Source organism: Palaemon carinicauda, unplaced genomic scaffold (genome assembly GCF_036898095.1).
Source record: "Palaemon carinicauda isolate YSFRI2023 unplaced genomic scaffold, ASM3689809v2 scaffold428, whole genome shotgun sequence".
NCBI classification, from domain to species: domain Eukaryota; kingdom Metazoa; phylum Arthropoda; class Malacostraca; order Decapoda; family Palaemonidae; genus Palaemon; species Palaemon carinicauda.
In genome coordinates this window covers 17,501-35,000 of record NW_027171682.1, presented here as the reverse complement: position 1 = coordinate 35,000, position 17,500 = coordinate 17,501, and the positions used below count along the sequence as shown (strand labels likewise).

The following is a 17,500-nucleotide window of genomic DNA, read 5'->3' as shown; positions in this document are numbered from 1 at the left end:
GAACAGTGTTTCCGGTGTGTGTGTGTGTGTGTGTTTATTATAATAACAAAATCAGTTAAATAGAAACATTTATAAATTCCCAGTAAATATGAAAATAACATATAATTCAAAAACATGCTTGCTATTCGTAATACCCAGAGAGAGAGAGAGAGAGAGAGAGAGGAGAGAGAGAGAGAGAGAGAGAGAGGAGAGAGAGGAGAGAGAGAGAGAGAGAGAGAAGCCATAATTCTAATTCATTTGCTATGATCAATATTTCCCATTACTTTTGCCCTGAAATCGAAAACAGGGAGAATAAAAAAAAAAACTGTCGAAGCAGAGACAAATTTAATTTGGGATTTACTATAAGTTTTCACCCATAAAAAATACTCTTTCCAGTTTCGACCTATAATAGAATTGCAAAATAAAACTGTATAAAATGGACGGAGTTCTCTTGAATAAATTAAAAAAAAAGGAAATATTATTCTGTATATAGATTTGTTTTTGAAAGATATATATGCAACGCTATCCAGCCACTGTTAATATAACAGGAGTTTCTGTGTATGATATGCTATATTAGACCTTGTGAGTAGGTGATTTTAAAGGCTAAAATCGTTTGTAGGTACCATTTCGACACGCGCCTAGCTTCTAGATTGGAAAATAGACCTTCTGTATGGATGAAATAAGATCGAATATAGCTTACCTAGTTCAAACACCCCTTCCATATTGGATTTAAGGCATTATGAACCTTATGGCCATAAGCCACAAGGCTCAAAACACCTCCCCCTTACCTCTCCCGGCCCTGATCAGTCTCTGGGAGTTTGTAATTTGGGAGTGGGGAGCGTTGCTCCCTTCTGGGGCTTCCGCGGCCTCGTAAGGTTTCTTTAACCAATGATTACACCTCTGCAATACGATCGTCTGTTTCAGAATGCATCGTACGGGCTTATAGGAAAGCGGGAGGGGTTGAACGTAAGTTGTGGGAATCGAACGATGATCCGTGGGAAAAATACATCGTCGGTTCGAGTCACTGCCAACACACTCGCCTCTGTCTTGGATCTGTTTGGTTAATTTCAACATCGTACCGTACTCGGCGCTGGCAGCGCCGAACCGAAAAAAAAAATCGGGGAAAACTTATCGTACTGCATCGGGGTATATACGTATCTTAATAGATAAATAAAGATATAAGTGGATAGATAAAGGAATAGATAGATAAAAAGATAATAAATATAGAATATATAAAATAGAAAATTACGCACAGCTCGTTTTTTATCATGTTTTTTGAAGAAAGGGTATAATCTTCTTCAGGCACCAAGGTGCCAGCCATTTCAAAAGGAATCCAAGCTGGGATCTGCATATGTGAACTAAAGCATACAAAGGAGAGAGAGAGAGAGAGAGAGAGAGAGAGAGAGAGAGAGAGAGAGAGAGAGAGAGAGAGAGAGAGAGAGTTCCACAAAGGAATGGCTATTATATATATATATATATATATATATATATATATATATATATATATATATATATATATATATATATATATATATATATAGACATTAAGAATAACAGCATGGGTCCCTAGAGATTACAAAAGAAGCAGGGGAAGGAGGAGAAGACGATGGATTGATAAGCTAAGATAATTTGCAGGTATAGTCTGGCAAAGAGAAATCATAAACAGATGCTAGTGGAAGGACATGTCTGAGGCCTTTGTTCTGCAGTGGACTAGAAACTGCTGATGATAATGATGATGATGTTATATATATATATATATATATATATATATATATATATATATTATATATATATATATATATATATATATATATATACATATATATACCCAGAAATAGCAAATAACTACAGAAAAAAATAAATAATAATAATGATAATAATAATGGTAATAGTACTACTACTACTACTACTACTACTACTACTACTACTACTACTACTAATAATAATAATAATAATAATTCCCCACTCAACTAAAGTCAACTAGCTGAATCAGCATTTGAGTATAGGTGACTCAAGCTGACTCAGATTTAGAAAGTGACTTCACTTTCTATCTATCTATCTATCCATCTATCCATCTACCTATCTATCTATCTATCTTTACAGATGAATTGATAGTCTATGGAGTCTTGTATTATATATTCGTCCAGTTTATAAAGCTTGTTCGTTTTAGCCTGCCCCAACCCTTTGTTGGAACGTGGGCTATTGTTTCGCCAGCTCGTCATTTTTAAAGTTCTTTTATTATCAATTTTAACATTAATTTCTCTTGTTATTGTTGTTGTTGTAAGTTGTTTTATCCTTTGTTTACTGGCAGTACGTATTTCTATAGCAGTGCCGGGGTTTCAAGCCTATTTAATCTTATGTCATGTAAATATTGTAAGGGTTAGGCTTGGCTAGAATATGCGGGCGTGTAAATAGCCTAGCTTAACTACTTTCCCGTCCGCATAATATTTCTCTCTCTCTCTCTCTCTCTCTCTCTCTCTCTCTCTCTCCTCTCTCTCTCTCTCTCTCTCTCTCTCTCTCTCTCTCTCTTCCCTTGGGTTTATCCTTATTCTCTTTCCTTCTACCTTCCTTTGTCTGGTTTCCTTCTGGTCTGGGCTAGTAAAGGTCTCAAGTTAACCTGTATTAGACATCTTAAGAGGAAAACAGTATGATATATTAGTTTATTTATCTATTAATAGACTCTCTCTCTCTCTCTCTCTCTCTCTCTCTCTCTCTCTCTCTCTCTCTCTCTCCTCTCTCTCTCTCTCTCTCTCTCTATATATATATATATATATATATATATATATATATATATATATATATATATATATATATATATATATATATATATATATATATATATATATATATATATATATATCTATCTTTGTATGTTAATCAAACCCTTTTATTCATCTCTATCTCTATCTCTGTCCTGTCTTAGGGTCGAATATTTTTCTCTTTCCTCATTTGACTCTCAAGGCCCACGACAACAAAAAGGGGGGGGGGGGTGGGTGACGAATACCCCCCTCTGACACCTCCCCCCACCAGGGGGGTCATGACGTCACGCGCATGCGCTGTCATCTCCATGTGTAATTCCCGAGTTCTCGGAGACATTATCGATTAGTAGCTAAGTACGGTTCCAGAGACACCAATTGGATTTGGAAGAAGAAGAAGAAGAAGGAGAAGAAGAAGAAGAAGAAGGAGAAGAAGAAGAAGAAGAAGGAGAAGAAGAAGAAGAGCAGTCAATCATTTTTTGGGAATAATAAATAATCTTTTCTACTTCTGTCTGATGTTAGTCTGTCCATTCTGCATTTTAAAGAAATTCTTTGGAGTATTTCTAATATAATTTTCAGCCTCACCTACCTAAGCTAGGTATGGGAGGTAGCTATTTTAAGGGGAACCTATGATTCTACCTGCAGTCACTAACTGGACCTCCCTGGTCCTAGCTTAGGTGGGATTGGAGACTTAAGCGCTGATCTCAAACAATAACTACATTTTCTATTTCTCATAGAAAACGGAACTGATGCATTTAGGGTAACTGATGCATTTGAGGAATTTGCTAATCTTTCATTATAATTTACCTTTTAATTACTATGATAATTTTTATGATTGAGTAAAGATTGTCCTAAAGCAAGATTAAATTTTAGTACGTTATCCATTTCTTCTAGTAAACAATTTTAGATGATGTAAATATACACAATTCTTATAAATATTTACACTTTTTTTAAATTTTCTCTTAACAACTTATAATCTTTATTAGATTTTAATTTGCTATATACTTTCTATGTATACATCATTCTGATTATTTTTTTTTTATTTATTTGTTAATTTTTATCTCAAGTGAATTTTCTGCTAATTTGATGTGATTGAAATTTTGCACATTTAGGAAAAATATTAATAAATACATCTGTTTTAAAATCATTCAGTTTCATGGAATGATAATTTCTTAATTGGAGGAAATACAATTGTGTTTTTATTTCTATTATACCTATGTTTTTTCAAGAGAGAGAGAGAGAGAGAGAGAGAGAGAGAGGAGAGAGAGAGAGAGAGAGAGATAGAGAGAGAGAGAGAGAGAGAGAGAGTCTTTTTCTTTCTATTATATCTACGTTTTTCCGAGAGAGAGAGAGAGAGAGAGAGAGAGAGAGAGAGAGGAGAGAGAGAGAGAGAGAGAGAGAGAGTCTATTTCTTTCTATTATATCTACGTTTTTCCGAGAGAGAGAGAGAGAGAGAGAGAGAGTCTTTTTTTTCTATTATATCTACGTTTCTCCGAGAGAGAGAGAGAGAGAGAGAGAGAGAGAGAGAGAGAGAGAGAGAGAGAGAGAGAGAGAGAGAGAGAGAGTCTTTTTCTTTCTATTATATTTACGTTTTTCCGAGAGAGAGAGAGAGAGAGAGAGAGAGAGAGAGAGAGAGAGAGAGAGAGAGAGAGAGAGAGAGAGAGAGAGAGAGAGAGAGAAGGAAATGGTTAAAACATGTAGAGAGAGAGAGAGAGAGAGTGAGAGAGAGAGAGAGAGGAGAGAGAGATAATTCAACGAGAGAGAGAGAGAGAGAGAGAGAGAGAGAGAGAGAGAGAGAGAGAGAGAGAAATATATATATAACAAGGAACCAATTCAAACAACACTTCACATGCAATATGTTTATTTTATTTGAAGTACAATCTTTGGTATATAACATGCAATTAATTTTTTTAAGAAAAAAAAAATTCTCGTTGTTAATATTCACAATCCTGAGTATTATTATATTTTATTTTATGCGTTTCAATAGGAGCTTGTTTATGAAGGTAGCTCTGGCCATGCGCGGTGCGAGAATAGGCCTATGTGGTTGTTGCAAGAATAGGCCTACGCGGTTGTTGCAAGAGTAGGTCTATCCGGTTGTTGCAAGAGTAGGCCTATAAGAGTAGGCCTATGTGGTTGTTGCAAGGGTAGGCCTATGGTATTGATGGAAGAGTAGGCCTATGCAATTGTTGGAAGAGTAGGCCTATGCGGTTGTTGCAAGAGTAGGCCTATATGGTTGTTGCAAGAGTAGAGTAGGCCTCTACAGTTGTTGCAAGGGTAGGCGTATACGGTTGTTGCAAGGGTAGGCCTATACGGTTGTTGCAAGGGTAGGCCTATACGGTTGTTGCAAGGGTAGGCCTATGCGGTTGTCGCAAGAGTAGGCCTATGCAGCTGTTGCAAGAGTAGGCCTATGCGGTTGTCGCAAGAGTAGGCCTATGCGGTTGTTGCAAGAGTAGGCCTATGTGGTTGTTATAAGAGTAGGCCTATGCGTTTGTTGCAATGCATCAGTCTATACGCCTGTTGCAATGCAACGAGGTTACATTTTTGAGTTGCAGCTTGCCTTTTGATTGCAATTTTTTTTGTTGCTGTGTTGCGAGAAGCTATTGCAATGTTGCATTAGAGGCAGAAGGAGGTTTGAGATCAATTGTTATTGGCATACTGCGCTCAACGTTCGTGTTTTGCTTTCTTATTTTCAAAGTAGGCCTATATATCACTGTTTTCAAGTCATACATTCATTCGGACACATATTTTGCAACATTTGGGCATATTCATTGCAACATTGATGTATTCATTGCATTCTGATCTGAGTTATTTAATGACAAATGTATTTCACTGTTTGCAATATTATCTTGGTCGTCTCACTGCATTAGAAATTGCAATTTTTTTCTATTGCAAACCATTTCAACACTTCAATAGAAATCACAAGTCTAGCAACATTAAATTGCAAAATTACAAGTCTTTGCAACATCACCAAATCCGTTATTCAACTTCAGATTGCACAATCACTTAAAAGAACACCATTTTGCAACACTTATTGCAAACTTGGCAAAATTTGCCATTGCAATTACTCCAGCAACACTTTAAACAATTCCTTCACTCAGCTCCTGAAAAAGGGGGGGGGGGAGGTGGGAAAGGGGGGGGGGGAATAACCCTAAAATGATAAATATTTACAATTTATTGAGAAAAAATCACGACATTGTCTTTGGCCTCGGGTTCCTTTGAGTCCCAGAGGAGAAGGAGAAGAGCTATGTAAACAAACATGGCGGCCATTTTGATATTCCTGTTTATTTGTACATTTTTGTCCATAATTCTTTACTTTTATCATCATAGATTCTTCTATTTTTCCCTTATTCTATTCTTTATACTTTAAAGAATTTATTCTTTCTACATTTTCTTATATTCACATCTATTCTATTTTATTTCAACTATTTCCTTATTCTTATAATTTTTTCTCCACTCATATTATTCCCAGTTATTCTACTTTCTCTCTATCAATTCATTATCACACGTATTGTCTGCCTTGCTATTTCCTTTCTTCCATGACTCTGTTTATCTATTTATTCGTTTCTTTATTGTTATTTTCATTTCATCTGTTTTTTGTTATTTTTTGTTCATTATATTAGCACAGTTTTTAAATTATTTTATATCTTATGTCTTTTATTTGATCACACACACACACACACACATATATATATATATATATATATATATATATATATATATATATATATATATATATATATATATATGTTTATTTATTTATATATATATATATATATATATATATATATATATATACAGGGTATATATATATTTATATATATATATATATATATATATATATATATATATATATATATATATATATATATATATATATATATATATATATATATATATATATATATATATACAGGGTACATATATGTGTATATAGCATATATATATATATATATATATATATATATATATATATATATATATATATATATATGCTATATACACATATATATTACCCTGTATATATATATATATATATATATATATATATATATATATATATATATATATATATATATATATATATATATATATATATATATACAGGGTATATATATGTGTATATAGCATATATATATATATATATATATATATATATATATATATATATATATATATATATATATATATATATATATATATATATATGTATGTATGTATGTATGTATGTGTGTATGTATATGTGTAATTCACAAACGAATTTACTAAAAAAGCCTCGTTGCTGCTGACTTCATACGTCAAAATTAGCCTCTGGAAAAAAAAAAAGAAAAAGGAAAAGAAAAGAAAAATAAGAAAATATGTCATCAAGAAAAGAGAAAAATCTTCTTTGTTTTAAGAAAAGCCAAAAAAAAAAAAAGAAAAATGTTAGGAGGAACCGAGAGAAGGCCTCTGATTGGTCAGAAGGCGAAACACACTTGGGAAAACTAGCTCTCTCATTGGTCGTTGCTCTGTCCGTGTAGCCAATCACAGGCGAGGAACGAGAAACAGCAGTGGAGTACAAAGAATAAGTCCCCCTTCTCTCTCTCTCTCTCTCTCTCTCTCTCTCTCTCTCTCTCTCTCTCTCTCTCTCTCTCCTCTCTCTCTCTCTCTCTCTCTATTGATTTCTAGCTGCCAACCTCTGGGCTTATACTGTCCAATTCCGGCTTAGAGCAAAAAAATAATCTTTGTGAAATATTGTTTTTTTTTTTCAGTTGATTGTATTTTTTTCTTTTAATATTTTGATAATCAAAACAAAAATTTCCTATTACGTTATACATTCATTCACAATGTATTATATCTTTTTAATAACTTTGTAATTAATTATTCAATTTATTTGCAATGTATTTTTCCAATTGAATGACTGAATAGCAGATATGCATGATAGTGAAGTAATGGAAGTAAATGGAAACGAGAAATGGAGTAATGAATGACAGTACGGATGGTTGAAGAATAAAAGTGGAGGGTTAGTATAACAGATGATAGAAAGAGGATAAAGAAGATTAGTGAGAAAGGCAGAAGGACGTTTGCAAAAAAATTGAATAGTGGTAACAAATGATGAGATGGGTTAACCAACTCTCCATTATGGAAGTCTAACAAAAGATTGGTGAAAGACTTGAATATTAGTAACACATGTGCAATGGTTTAACCAACTCCTCTTTATGGAAGTTCAACAAAAGATTGGTGAAAGACTTGAATATTGGTAACACATGTGCAATGGTTTAACCAACTCTCCATTATGGAAGTTTAACAAAAGATTGATTAGAGACTTGAATATTAGTAACACATGTGCAATGGTTTAACCAACTCTCCATTATGGAAGTTTAACAAAAGGTTGGTGAGAGACTTGAATAGTGGCAACACATAAGCAATAGTTTAACCAACTCCTCTTTATGGAAGTTTAACAAAAGATTAATAAGAGAATTGAATAGCGGTAACACATATGCAATGGTTTAACCAACTCTCCATTACGAAAACTAATCAAAAGATTGGTTAGAGACTTGAATAGTGATAACACGTGATGCAAAGGTTTAACCAACTCTTCTTATGGAAGTTATATGTGGATGTTGATTGAGAGAGAGAGAGAGAGAGAGAGAGAGAGAGAGAGAGAGAGAGAGAGAGGGAGAGAGAAGATGAACTAATTTCATAGTGCGTTCAGCAAAAGAAGAATAAAGGTCAACAAAGGTCGCGAGATATAGAGGCGATTGAAAAGGTTTGGCAATAGTCTGGCTATAGACCTCCTTCTAAAACCTTTCAGTAATAGATAGAGACTTACTGAAATGAATGTAAAACGCTAGAATGTTTACTATTGAGAACTTTCCCTATATACTACAGGTTCTCCTTACACTCACCACCAACCCCTTAGATCCTACAATTTTCATAAAAATATTAAAAAAGTGTCTCTATTTCTTCCCTTCACACATAAACATCTTTAACCGTGGACTCAATCCTTCTTAAATTTGAGATCTTTCACTATATACCACAGCTTCTCCTCACCCTCACCGCCAGCCTCTTGGATCCTCCAATTCCATAAAAATACTGAAAAACTGTCTTTATTACTTCCTCCCACACATATATGCCTTTATCCCCTGGACTCAATCCTTCTCAAATTTGAGATCTTTCACTATATACTATAGCTTCTCCTCACACTCGCCGCCAGCCCCTTGTATCCTCGAATTTCCATAAAGATACTGAAAAACTGTCTTTATTACTTCCTCCCACACATATACACCTTTAACCGTGGACTCAATCCTTCTCAAAGTTGAGATCTTTCCCTATATACCACAACTTCTCCTCACACTCACCGCCAGCCCCTTGGATCCTCCAATTCTATAAAAAATACTGAAAAACTGTCTTTATTTCTTCCCTCCACACATACACATCCTTTACCCCGGGACTCAATCCTCAAAGTTGAGATCTTTCACTATATACCACGGCTTCTCCTCACACTCACCGCCAGCCCCCTGGGTCCTCGAATTTCCATAAAAATACTGAAAAAACTGTCTCTATTTCTTCCCTCCACACATACACATCTTTTACCCCTGGACTCAATCTTCTCAGAGGCCCACGGGGAGTAGACGCGATGCCCCCAGAGACCAATAACACAAAAGGACGTCACCATCCCGCCGAAGGAGCGAACGAAACTCACGAGGTTTGAGAATGCACCCTCATGTGACGATTTAGATTTCCAGACTGACTGAACCTCAGCAGGCAGAGTTTGCACTGGTAGGGCTTCTCCCCGGAGTGGATCCTGAGGTGCTTCGTCAGCGTGGAGGAGTCGCTGAAGGCCTTCTTGCACATCCTGCAGCGGTAGGGCCGCTCGCCGGAGTGCGTCCGCATGTGCGTCGTGACCGAGGAGGACTGGGAGAAGCGGCGGTCGCAGATCGGGCAGCGGAAGGGCTTCTCGCCGCTGTGCGTCCGGACGTGGGCCGTCAGGTTTGCCGCCTGGCTGAAGGATTTGTTACATTCTTCGCATCTGCAGGAGGAAAGAAAAATTTTATTTTGAGTCTTGAGGATCCTTTTTAAGTACTTTTCGAAGTACTGAAATTCTTTATATACTTCTAAGTTCTTAGTATTTTGATATGCTTCTCTTAGTACTAACAAGCAAACAGATAAATATATAATCTGATGGACGAAAAAAAAAAATGTTATTTTGAGTCTCGAGGATCTTTTTTTAGTACTTTTCGAAGTACTGAAATTCTTTATTTACTGAGTATTGAGTATTTAAATATGCTTCTTTTAGTACTAACAAACAAACAGATAAATATATAATCTGTTGGACAAAAAAAAAAAAAAATTTATTTTTTGAGTATTGAGGATTTTTTTATTTGCTTTTCGAAGTACTGAAATTCTTTATATACTTCTGAGTTCTTTGTATTTTGATATGCTTTTTTTAGTACTAATAAACAAACACAAATATATAATCTGTTGGACGAAAAACAAATTGTTATTTTGAGTAATGAGAATTTATTTTTCTATTTTTATGTACTTTTCGAAGTACTTAGATGTTTTATTTACTGAGTACTGAGTATTTAGATATGCTTCTCTTAGTACTAACAAACAAACACAGATAATATATATATATATATATATATATATATATATATATATATATATATACATATATATATATATATATATATATATATATATATATATATATATATATATATATATATATATATATATATATATATATATATAAAGTATCGAATTTTCAAATAATTGATAAAAATCCCATCTGTTGAACAAATGAAAAATCATTTGAGCATTGAATATTTTTACATACTTGATTCTCAGTACTGATATTTCTTAAATAATTGATAAAAAATTAGTGTTTTATCTACGTAATAAGTATTTTGATAAACTCTCAGTACTAATTTTTTCATAATTGATATGAAATGGTTTTATCTGCCACTATAAGCCACATCGAACTAAAAATAACATTATGCGAAATAACTTCAAAATTGTAATAACTTCATAATTGTAAGAACTTCTAAATTGTAATAACTTCATAATTGTTCTATATAATGCAAGCTAAATAAAATCTGTAGAATATTTAGAATAAAGTGTAAACTTCTTCTAATAGACTAATGAGCATTCTTTTTAATAATGGATAAATATAAATTTTTATCATTAGACCAAAAATCACGTTATGAAGATTAAACTCAAAATACTTTTAAATTTTACATTATATATATATATATATATATATATACATACATATATATATATATATATATATATATATATATATATATATATATATATACTCCTCCTAATATCTGGATTCTCTCTCTACCTCGGGATCAGAGACACAATGGGGAATCAACTCAATGATAATAGCTTCTGGTCAGCCAGGGAATCGAACCCGGGCCAAAGAAAATGAAGTTCCAGAAGCTATTATGTTTGAGTTGATTCCCCCTTGGATCTCTAATCCCGAGGTAGAGAGGATAAAGATATTAGGAGGAGTATAATATATGGCTTAAATGAATATGAAAAACTCGTCTAAATGTGCAAAATTTATCATATATATATATATATATATATATATATATATATATATATATATATATATATATATATATATACATATACATATAAATATATATATATATATATATATATATATATATATATATATATATATATATATATATATATATATATATATATATATATATATATATATATAAATACATAATTCCTACAAAGAAGAATATTCCTAATATAATCTACACAGTACCAGAAATGACATAACCAATTATACGTTAGACTTCACTTAAAACACACACACACACACACACACACACACACACACACACACACGAGTCTACAGTACGCTCACACCACGAGCTACAATGAACCGCACCGAATCCAATGAGACCCGAGTCTCAACTGATCTAAAGTGGCTTCAAAGATGCTAATAAATATATCGTCTACTTCATCTTGAGATTAATTCCACCTTACGCAAACCACTGCACAATACCTGTATGGTTTCTCTCCGCTGTGCGTGCGCAAGTGAGTCTTCAGTGTCGAAGGCCGTGCGTATGTTTTCCCGCAGATCCTGCAGAGGTTCGGCTTCAGACTGTCGGATAGGAGGGGCTTCGAGATGTCCAGGGAGTTGCAGGACATCCCGGGGACGCCGACGACGCTGCCTATGCTAGGGCGCCTCCGGAGGGCGCTCAGCGTCGGGGAGAGCTGACCACCTGAAGGAGGAGGGGGCGAATTTAAAACAATCTACGTTACAGTTTGAGGTTTTTTGAGCGGATGATTAATGAGTTGCCAGTTATTATTATCATTATTATTTAAAACTCAAAATCTCTATAAACTCAAAAGACTAAAAAATCTCATCATAAGCTCCAAATCTGATTTTACAAATTCAAAATCAAAATTTGTAAAATAAAAATTTCTTTTATAAACTCAAAATCTCTTTATGCACTCAAAATCTCTTCATAAACTCAAAATTCCTCTTTACAAACTCAAAATCTCTTTAAAAATTCAAAATCTTATAAACTCAAAATCTCTTTGTAAACTCAAAATCTCTATTTACAAACTCAAAATCTCTTTAAAAACTCAAAATTCCTCTTTACAAACTCAAAATTCCTCTTTACAAACTCAAAATCTCTTTGTAAACTCAAAATCTCTCTTTACAAATTCAAATCTCTTTGTAAACTCAAAATCTCTCTCTACAAACTGAAAATCTCTTCATAAACTCAAAATCTCTCTCTACAAACTCAAAATCTCTTCATAAACTCAAAATCTCCCTTTATAAACTCAAAAACACCAAGAACCAAACTAACTCAAGAAAAAAAACTCAAAACTCACACTGTGACGTCGGAGTCGTGTTCAAGTAAGGGATGCAGGGCGAACCGGGTCGCGGCCTCAGGGGCGGCGACCTCAGGCAGAGGTCGCGGTCGAGGGAGGTCATCGTCGGGTGGTCCGGCCGGAGGTCTCCGGCCCAGGAGTAGGACCCGACGCCGTATCCTTGGCCACAGGAGCCGCTAGGAGGAGAGACGAGGATTTGTTTAAAGGCCTGTTTAGGCAGGAATAGTTTACTGGCGCCAATTTACTAGCACCAGTTTACTAGAACCAGTTTAATGGCACCAGTTTACTGGCGCCAATTTACTGGCACCAGTTTACTGGCGCCAATTTACTGGCACCAGTTTACTAGAACCAGTTTACTGGCGCCAATTTACTGGCACCAGTTAACTGGCACCAGTTAACTGGCACCAGTTTACTGGCGCCAATCTACTGGCACCAATTAACTAGCACCAGTTTACTGTCGCCAGTTAAACTGGCATCAGTTAACTGGCCCCAGTTTACTGGCCCCAGTTTACTGGCGCCAATTTACTGGCACCAGTTTATTGGCACCAGTTAACTGGCACCAGTTAACTGGCACCAGTTTACTGGCGCCAATCTACTGGCACCAATTAACTAGCACCAGTTTACTGTCGCCAGTTAAACTGGCATCAGTTAACTGGCCCCAGTTTACTAGCGCCAATTTACTGGCACCAGTTTACTGGCGCCAATCTACTGGCACCAATTAACTGGCACCGGTTTAATGGCACCGGTTTACTGGCGCCAATTGACTGTCAGCAAACTATCCCCCGTGCAAACGCTTACTATCCTGGAGAGTTTACTTTCTGCTAGTTACTGGCGCCAGTGAACTATCCCCATGTAAATAAGCCTTAAGGCTCTATCTAATTCTAGTAATCTACTGTAGAAGCTGGTATAACTATCTACCTATCTATCTATCTATTTATCTATCTATCTATATATCTATATATTTATCTATCTATCAATCAGTCACACACTTGTGTTTCCCTAGTTCACCTGAATAGCTTTGAATATTTACAGTCACACACCTGTATCTCCCTAACTCAGCTGAGTAGCTTCAATATTCTCTACAGATTCACACACCTGTTTCCCTAGCTCACCTGAATAGCTTCAAATATCTCTACAGATTCACACACCTGTCTTTCCCCCACTTCACCAGAATAGCTTCAAATATCTCGGCAGATTCAAACACCTGTGTTTTTCCAGCTCACCTGTATAGCTTCAAAGTTATTTGCAGTCACACACCTGTCTTTCCCTGGCTCACCTGAATAGCCTCAAATTTATCTAGTCCCCCAACTTTGTCTCCCCAGTTCACCTGAGTAGCTTCAATTTCCTCTACAGTTACAGATCTGTTTTCCCAGCTTACCTGTATAGCTTCAAATTTATCCACAGTCACACAACTTTGTCTCCCCAGATCACCTGAATAGCTTCAATTTTATCTGCTGTTACAGACACAGTTTCCCAAGCTCACCTGTAAGACATAGGTAGTGGACTGACCAGCCCAGGCGCAGAGTGTTGTGGGTACCCCATCCCACTGACTGGGGACACGGAAGAGACTTGGGAGCCCGCACATCCAGTGGACCACTTGAAAAAGAAGAAAATGAAAATTACCTATAAGAAATGCTGATAAAGATTATCATGGAGGGAAGATGATAGTGATGATAAGAGCAAATGATGTGATAGAAATGGAAATGGTACAAAAGTTAATAATAGCAGTATTGTATTAGCAGTAGATGCATTAGTAGTATGGCTGATATTGTAGAAATAACAGTAAAGAATGTTTGCAACAGATAGTAAAGTACTGCTATTCAAGTTAAATATTGGCGGTGTTATCAATGCAAATATATTAGTGATGCAGTAGTAGCAAAACATGAATAGTACTTAGCTAATAGTTATATAATAGGAATACTGTCTTCTGAGGTCACTTGGTTGACTTTTAAGGGCCCTACAGTGATCTCAGTCAGTGACCTAGGGTAATCCAGTGACTTCTCAGGGCTTTGTAGCAACTCTGTGCACTTGACTGACTTTCAAAGGCACAACAGTGATCTCAGTTAATCCAGTGACTTCTGAGGGTTTTACAGTGTCTCTGGGCACTTCACTGACTCCCAAAGGCACTGCAGTGACATCAGTCAGTGATCTCAGTTAATCCAGTGACTTCTGAGGGTTTTTTCAGTGTCTATGGACACTTCACTGACTTCCAAAGGCACTACAGTGACATCAGTCAGTGATTTCAGTTAATCCAGTGACTTCTGAGGGTTTTTTCAGTATCTATGGGCACTTCACTGACTCTCCAAGGCACTACAGTGACTTCAGTCAGTGATCCCAGTTAATCCAGTGACTTCTGGGGGTTTTTGCAGTATCTATGGGCACTTGACTGACTTTCAACGGCACTACAGTGAGCTCAGCCTGTGACCTATCAAAGACTTCTGTGGGCTTCACAGTAACTCTGGGTACTTGGCTGCCTCTCAAAGGCACTACAGTGACTTCAGCCTGTGACCTATCATTTCAAAGACCTCTATGGGCTTCACAGCAACTCTGGGCACCTGACTGACTTTCAAATGTACTCCAGTGACCTCACGGGGCATTCCTATACCCAAAAAATACCCCAGAAATTTATCTTTAGCGAAAAGGGGACCCATACCTGATGCTGTAGAGACTGCTCTGGCGAATAGCCCATGTTGACGTTGGAGACGCCCATCGTCATGTTCATGGAGACGTTCACACTCATGGCAGGGAAGACGTGGGGTGGAGGAGGCGCTGACGAAGTGTAAGGAGAGGGGTCCTGGTACCCGCCCGTGGCGTAGCAACTGCCACCCATTCCGCCCATCATGCTTGGTAATGTCTGTTTGGAGGGTTTTTAGGGTGTGCGTTATTAAATGGTTTAGATGCGTTTAGTATTTTGTTAATATATAATGTTAGTTTAAGTTAGGCCTACTGTTCTATTATATTGATTAGTTAGTTTAGTTATTTATTTATTTGGTTGTTTAGTTAGTTAGGTTTAAGCTATTAAATTGTTAATATTAATACATACCTACATATATAAATATATATACATATATATACACATATATATACATATATATATATATATATATATATATATATATATATATATATATATATATATATATATATATATATATATACACACGCATATATATAATTTATATATATATATATATATATATATATATATATACACATATATATAATTTATACATACATATATATATATATATATATATATATATATATATATATATATATATATATATATATATATGTATAAATTATATATATATGTGTGTGTATATATATATATATATGTGTGTGTATATATATATATATATATATATATATATATATAATTTATACATATATATATATATATATATATATATATATATATATATATATACACACATATATATATATATATATATATATATGTATATATATATATACATATATATACACATATATATATATATATATATATATATATATATATATATATATATATATATATATTACTAAACCAGTTAATCAATAAAACTATCTACTGTATAATAATCATAGCCTATTAAGATAACATTCTAAAATTATAATGGAACCATCAAAGTTTGAAATTAATTGATTTAATGAACATCTATATTACATTCAAGAATTCATCTTTGTAATATATACATCATTTCATTTATTAAATAACTATTAAGAGCAGAATTAAATTAGTTTATTAATTAACTGATTATATAATTAGTCTATATATAGAATTGGTTAATATAAGCATTTAATTTAAATGGAAGGCCTATTTTTTATCATAGGCTTATGTGTAGTCTGAAAACTGTGCAAATCTCAATTATATTTTTATGAAATTTAGGTTTTTTTTAAATGAAAAATAAAATCAAAAGAATTTTTATATAAGCATTAATTTGAATGGTAGGCCTATTTTTCACCATAGGCTTATGTGTAGTCTGAAAACTGTGCAAATCTCAATTATATTTTTAAGAAATTTAGCTTTTTTTAAATGAAAAAGAAAATACAAAGAATTTTGTATCTTTTCATGAATTAACCTTAATGGAATAAAAACAATTTTGACCTAAAATAATTAACATGTATTTTATTGTATTTTCTTATACAATTGCATCAGAGTATGATCTATTCGCCTAAAACACTATAATGATTTGTTATGATTCTGATATTGTATTCTAATTGATAGTTACTGTATCGTTTTCACCGTATTGTATTTTCATTAAAAACAATTGTATTTTTTTAATTAATTGCATATAATTTTTCAGTTGACTCATTGTATCATAGTATATTGCCATTGCTAAATATTGTATAATATTTTTATCTGAATTTATCATGTTGTATTTTACTGTGCAATGTCATATTGCTCTCAAAACTAGTGTATTTTGGTTTAAATTATATCTACTGTATTCCAATGCCCTGTATTATCTTGTTATCATTACAAACTATTGTATTATCCATCTATTCTTTTTTTATTGTATAATGTATTACTATACTGTATTTCCCTGATAATATCACATTGCTTTCAAAACTGTTGTATTTTGCTTTAAACTACATCTACTGTATTCCAATACACTGTATTATCTTGTTATCATTGCAAACTATTGTATTATCCATCTATTCTTTTTTATTGTATAATATATTACTATACTGTATTTCCCTGATAATATCACATTGCTTTCAAAACTGTTGTATTTTGATTTAAACTACATCTACTGTATTCCAATACACTGTATTCTCTCGTTATAATTGTATACTATTGTATTGTCCATCTATTCTCTCTTATTGTATAATGTATTACTATACTGTATTTCCCTGATAATATCTACTATTGAAATAGAATTAATTCGATATATTGTATT

General features: G+C 34.0%; 1 protein-coding gene across 1 annotated transcript in view; it reads right to left on the bottom strand.

Moving 5' to 3' along the window:
* Positions 1-7,586: 7,586 nt before the first annotated feature.
* Positions 7,587-17,500, bottom strand: part of LOC137636887 (uncharacterized) — a 17,161-nt gene continuing 7,247 nt past the window's right edge. Inside the window, exons 3-7 of the mRNA XM_068369243.1 lie at positions 15,250-15,450; positions 14,080-14,192; positions 12,597-12,772; positions 11,758-11,977; positions 7,587-9,744 (exon numbers count right to left, since the gene is read on the bottom strand). Coding sequence (XP_068225344.1) covers positions 9,414-9,744; positions 11,758-11,977; positions 12,597-12,772; positions 14,080-14,192; positions 15,250-15,450 — 1,041 coding nt within the window. The 3' untranslated portion in view covers positions 7,587-9,413. The remainder of the gene's footprint in view (positions 9,745-11,757; positions 11,978-12,596; positions 12,773-14,079; positions 14,193-15,249; positions 15,451-17,500) is intronic.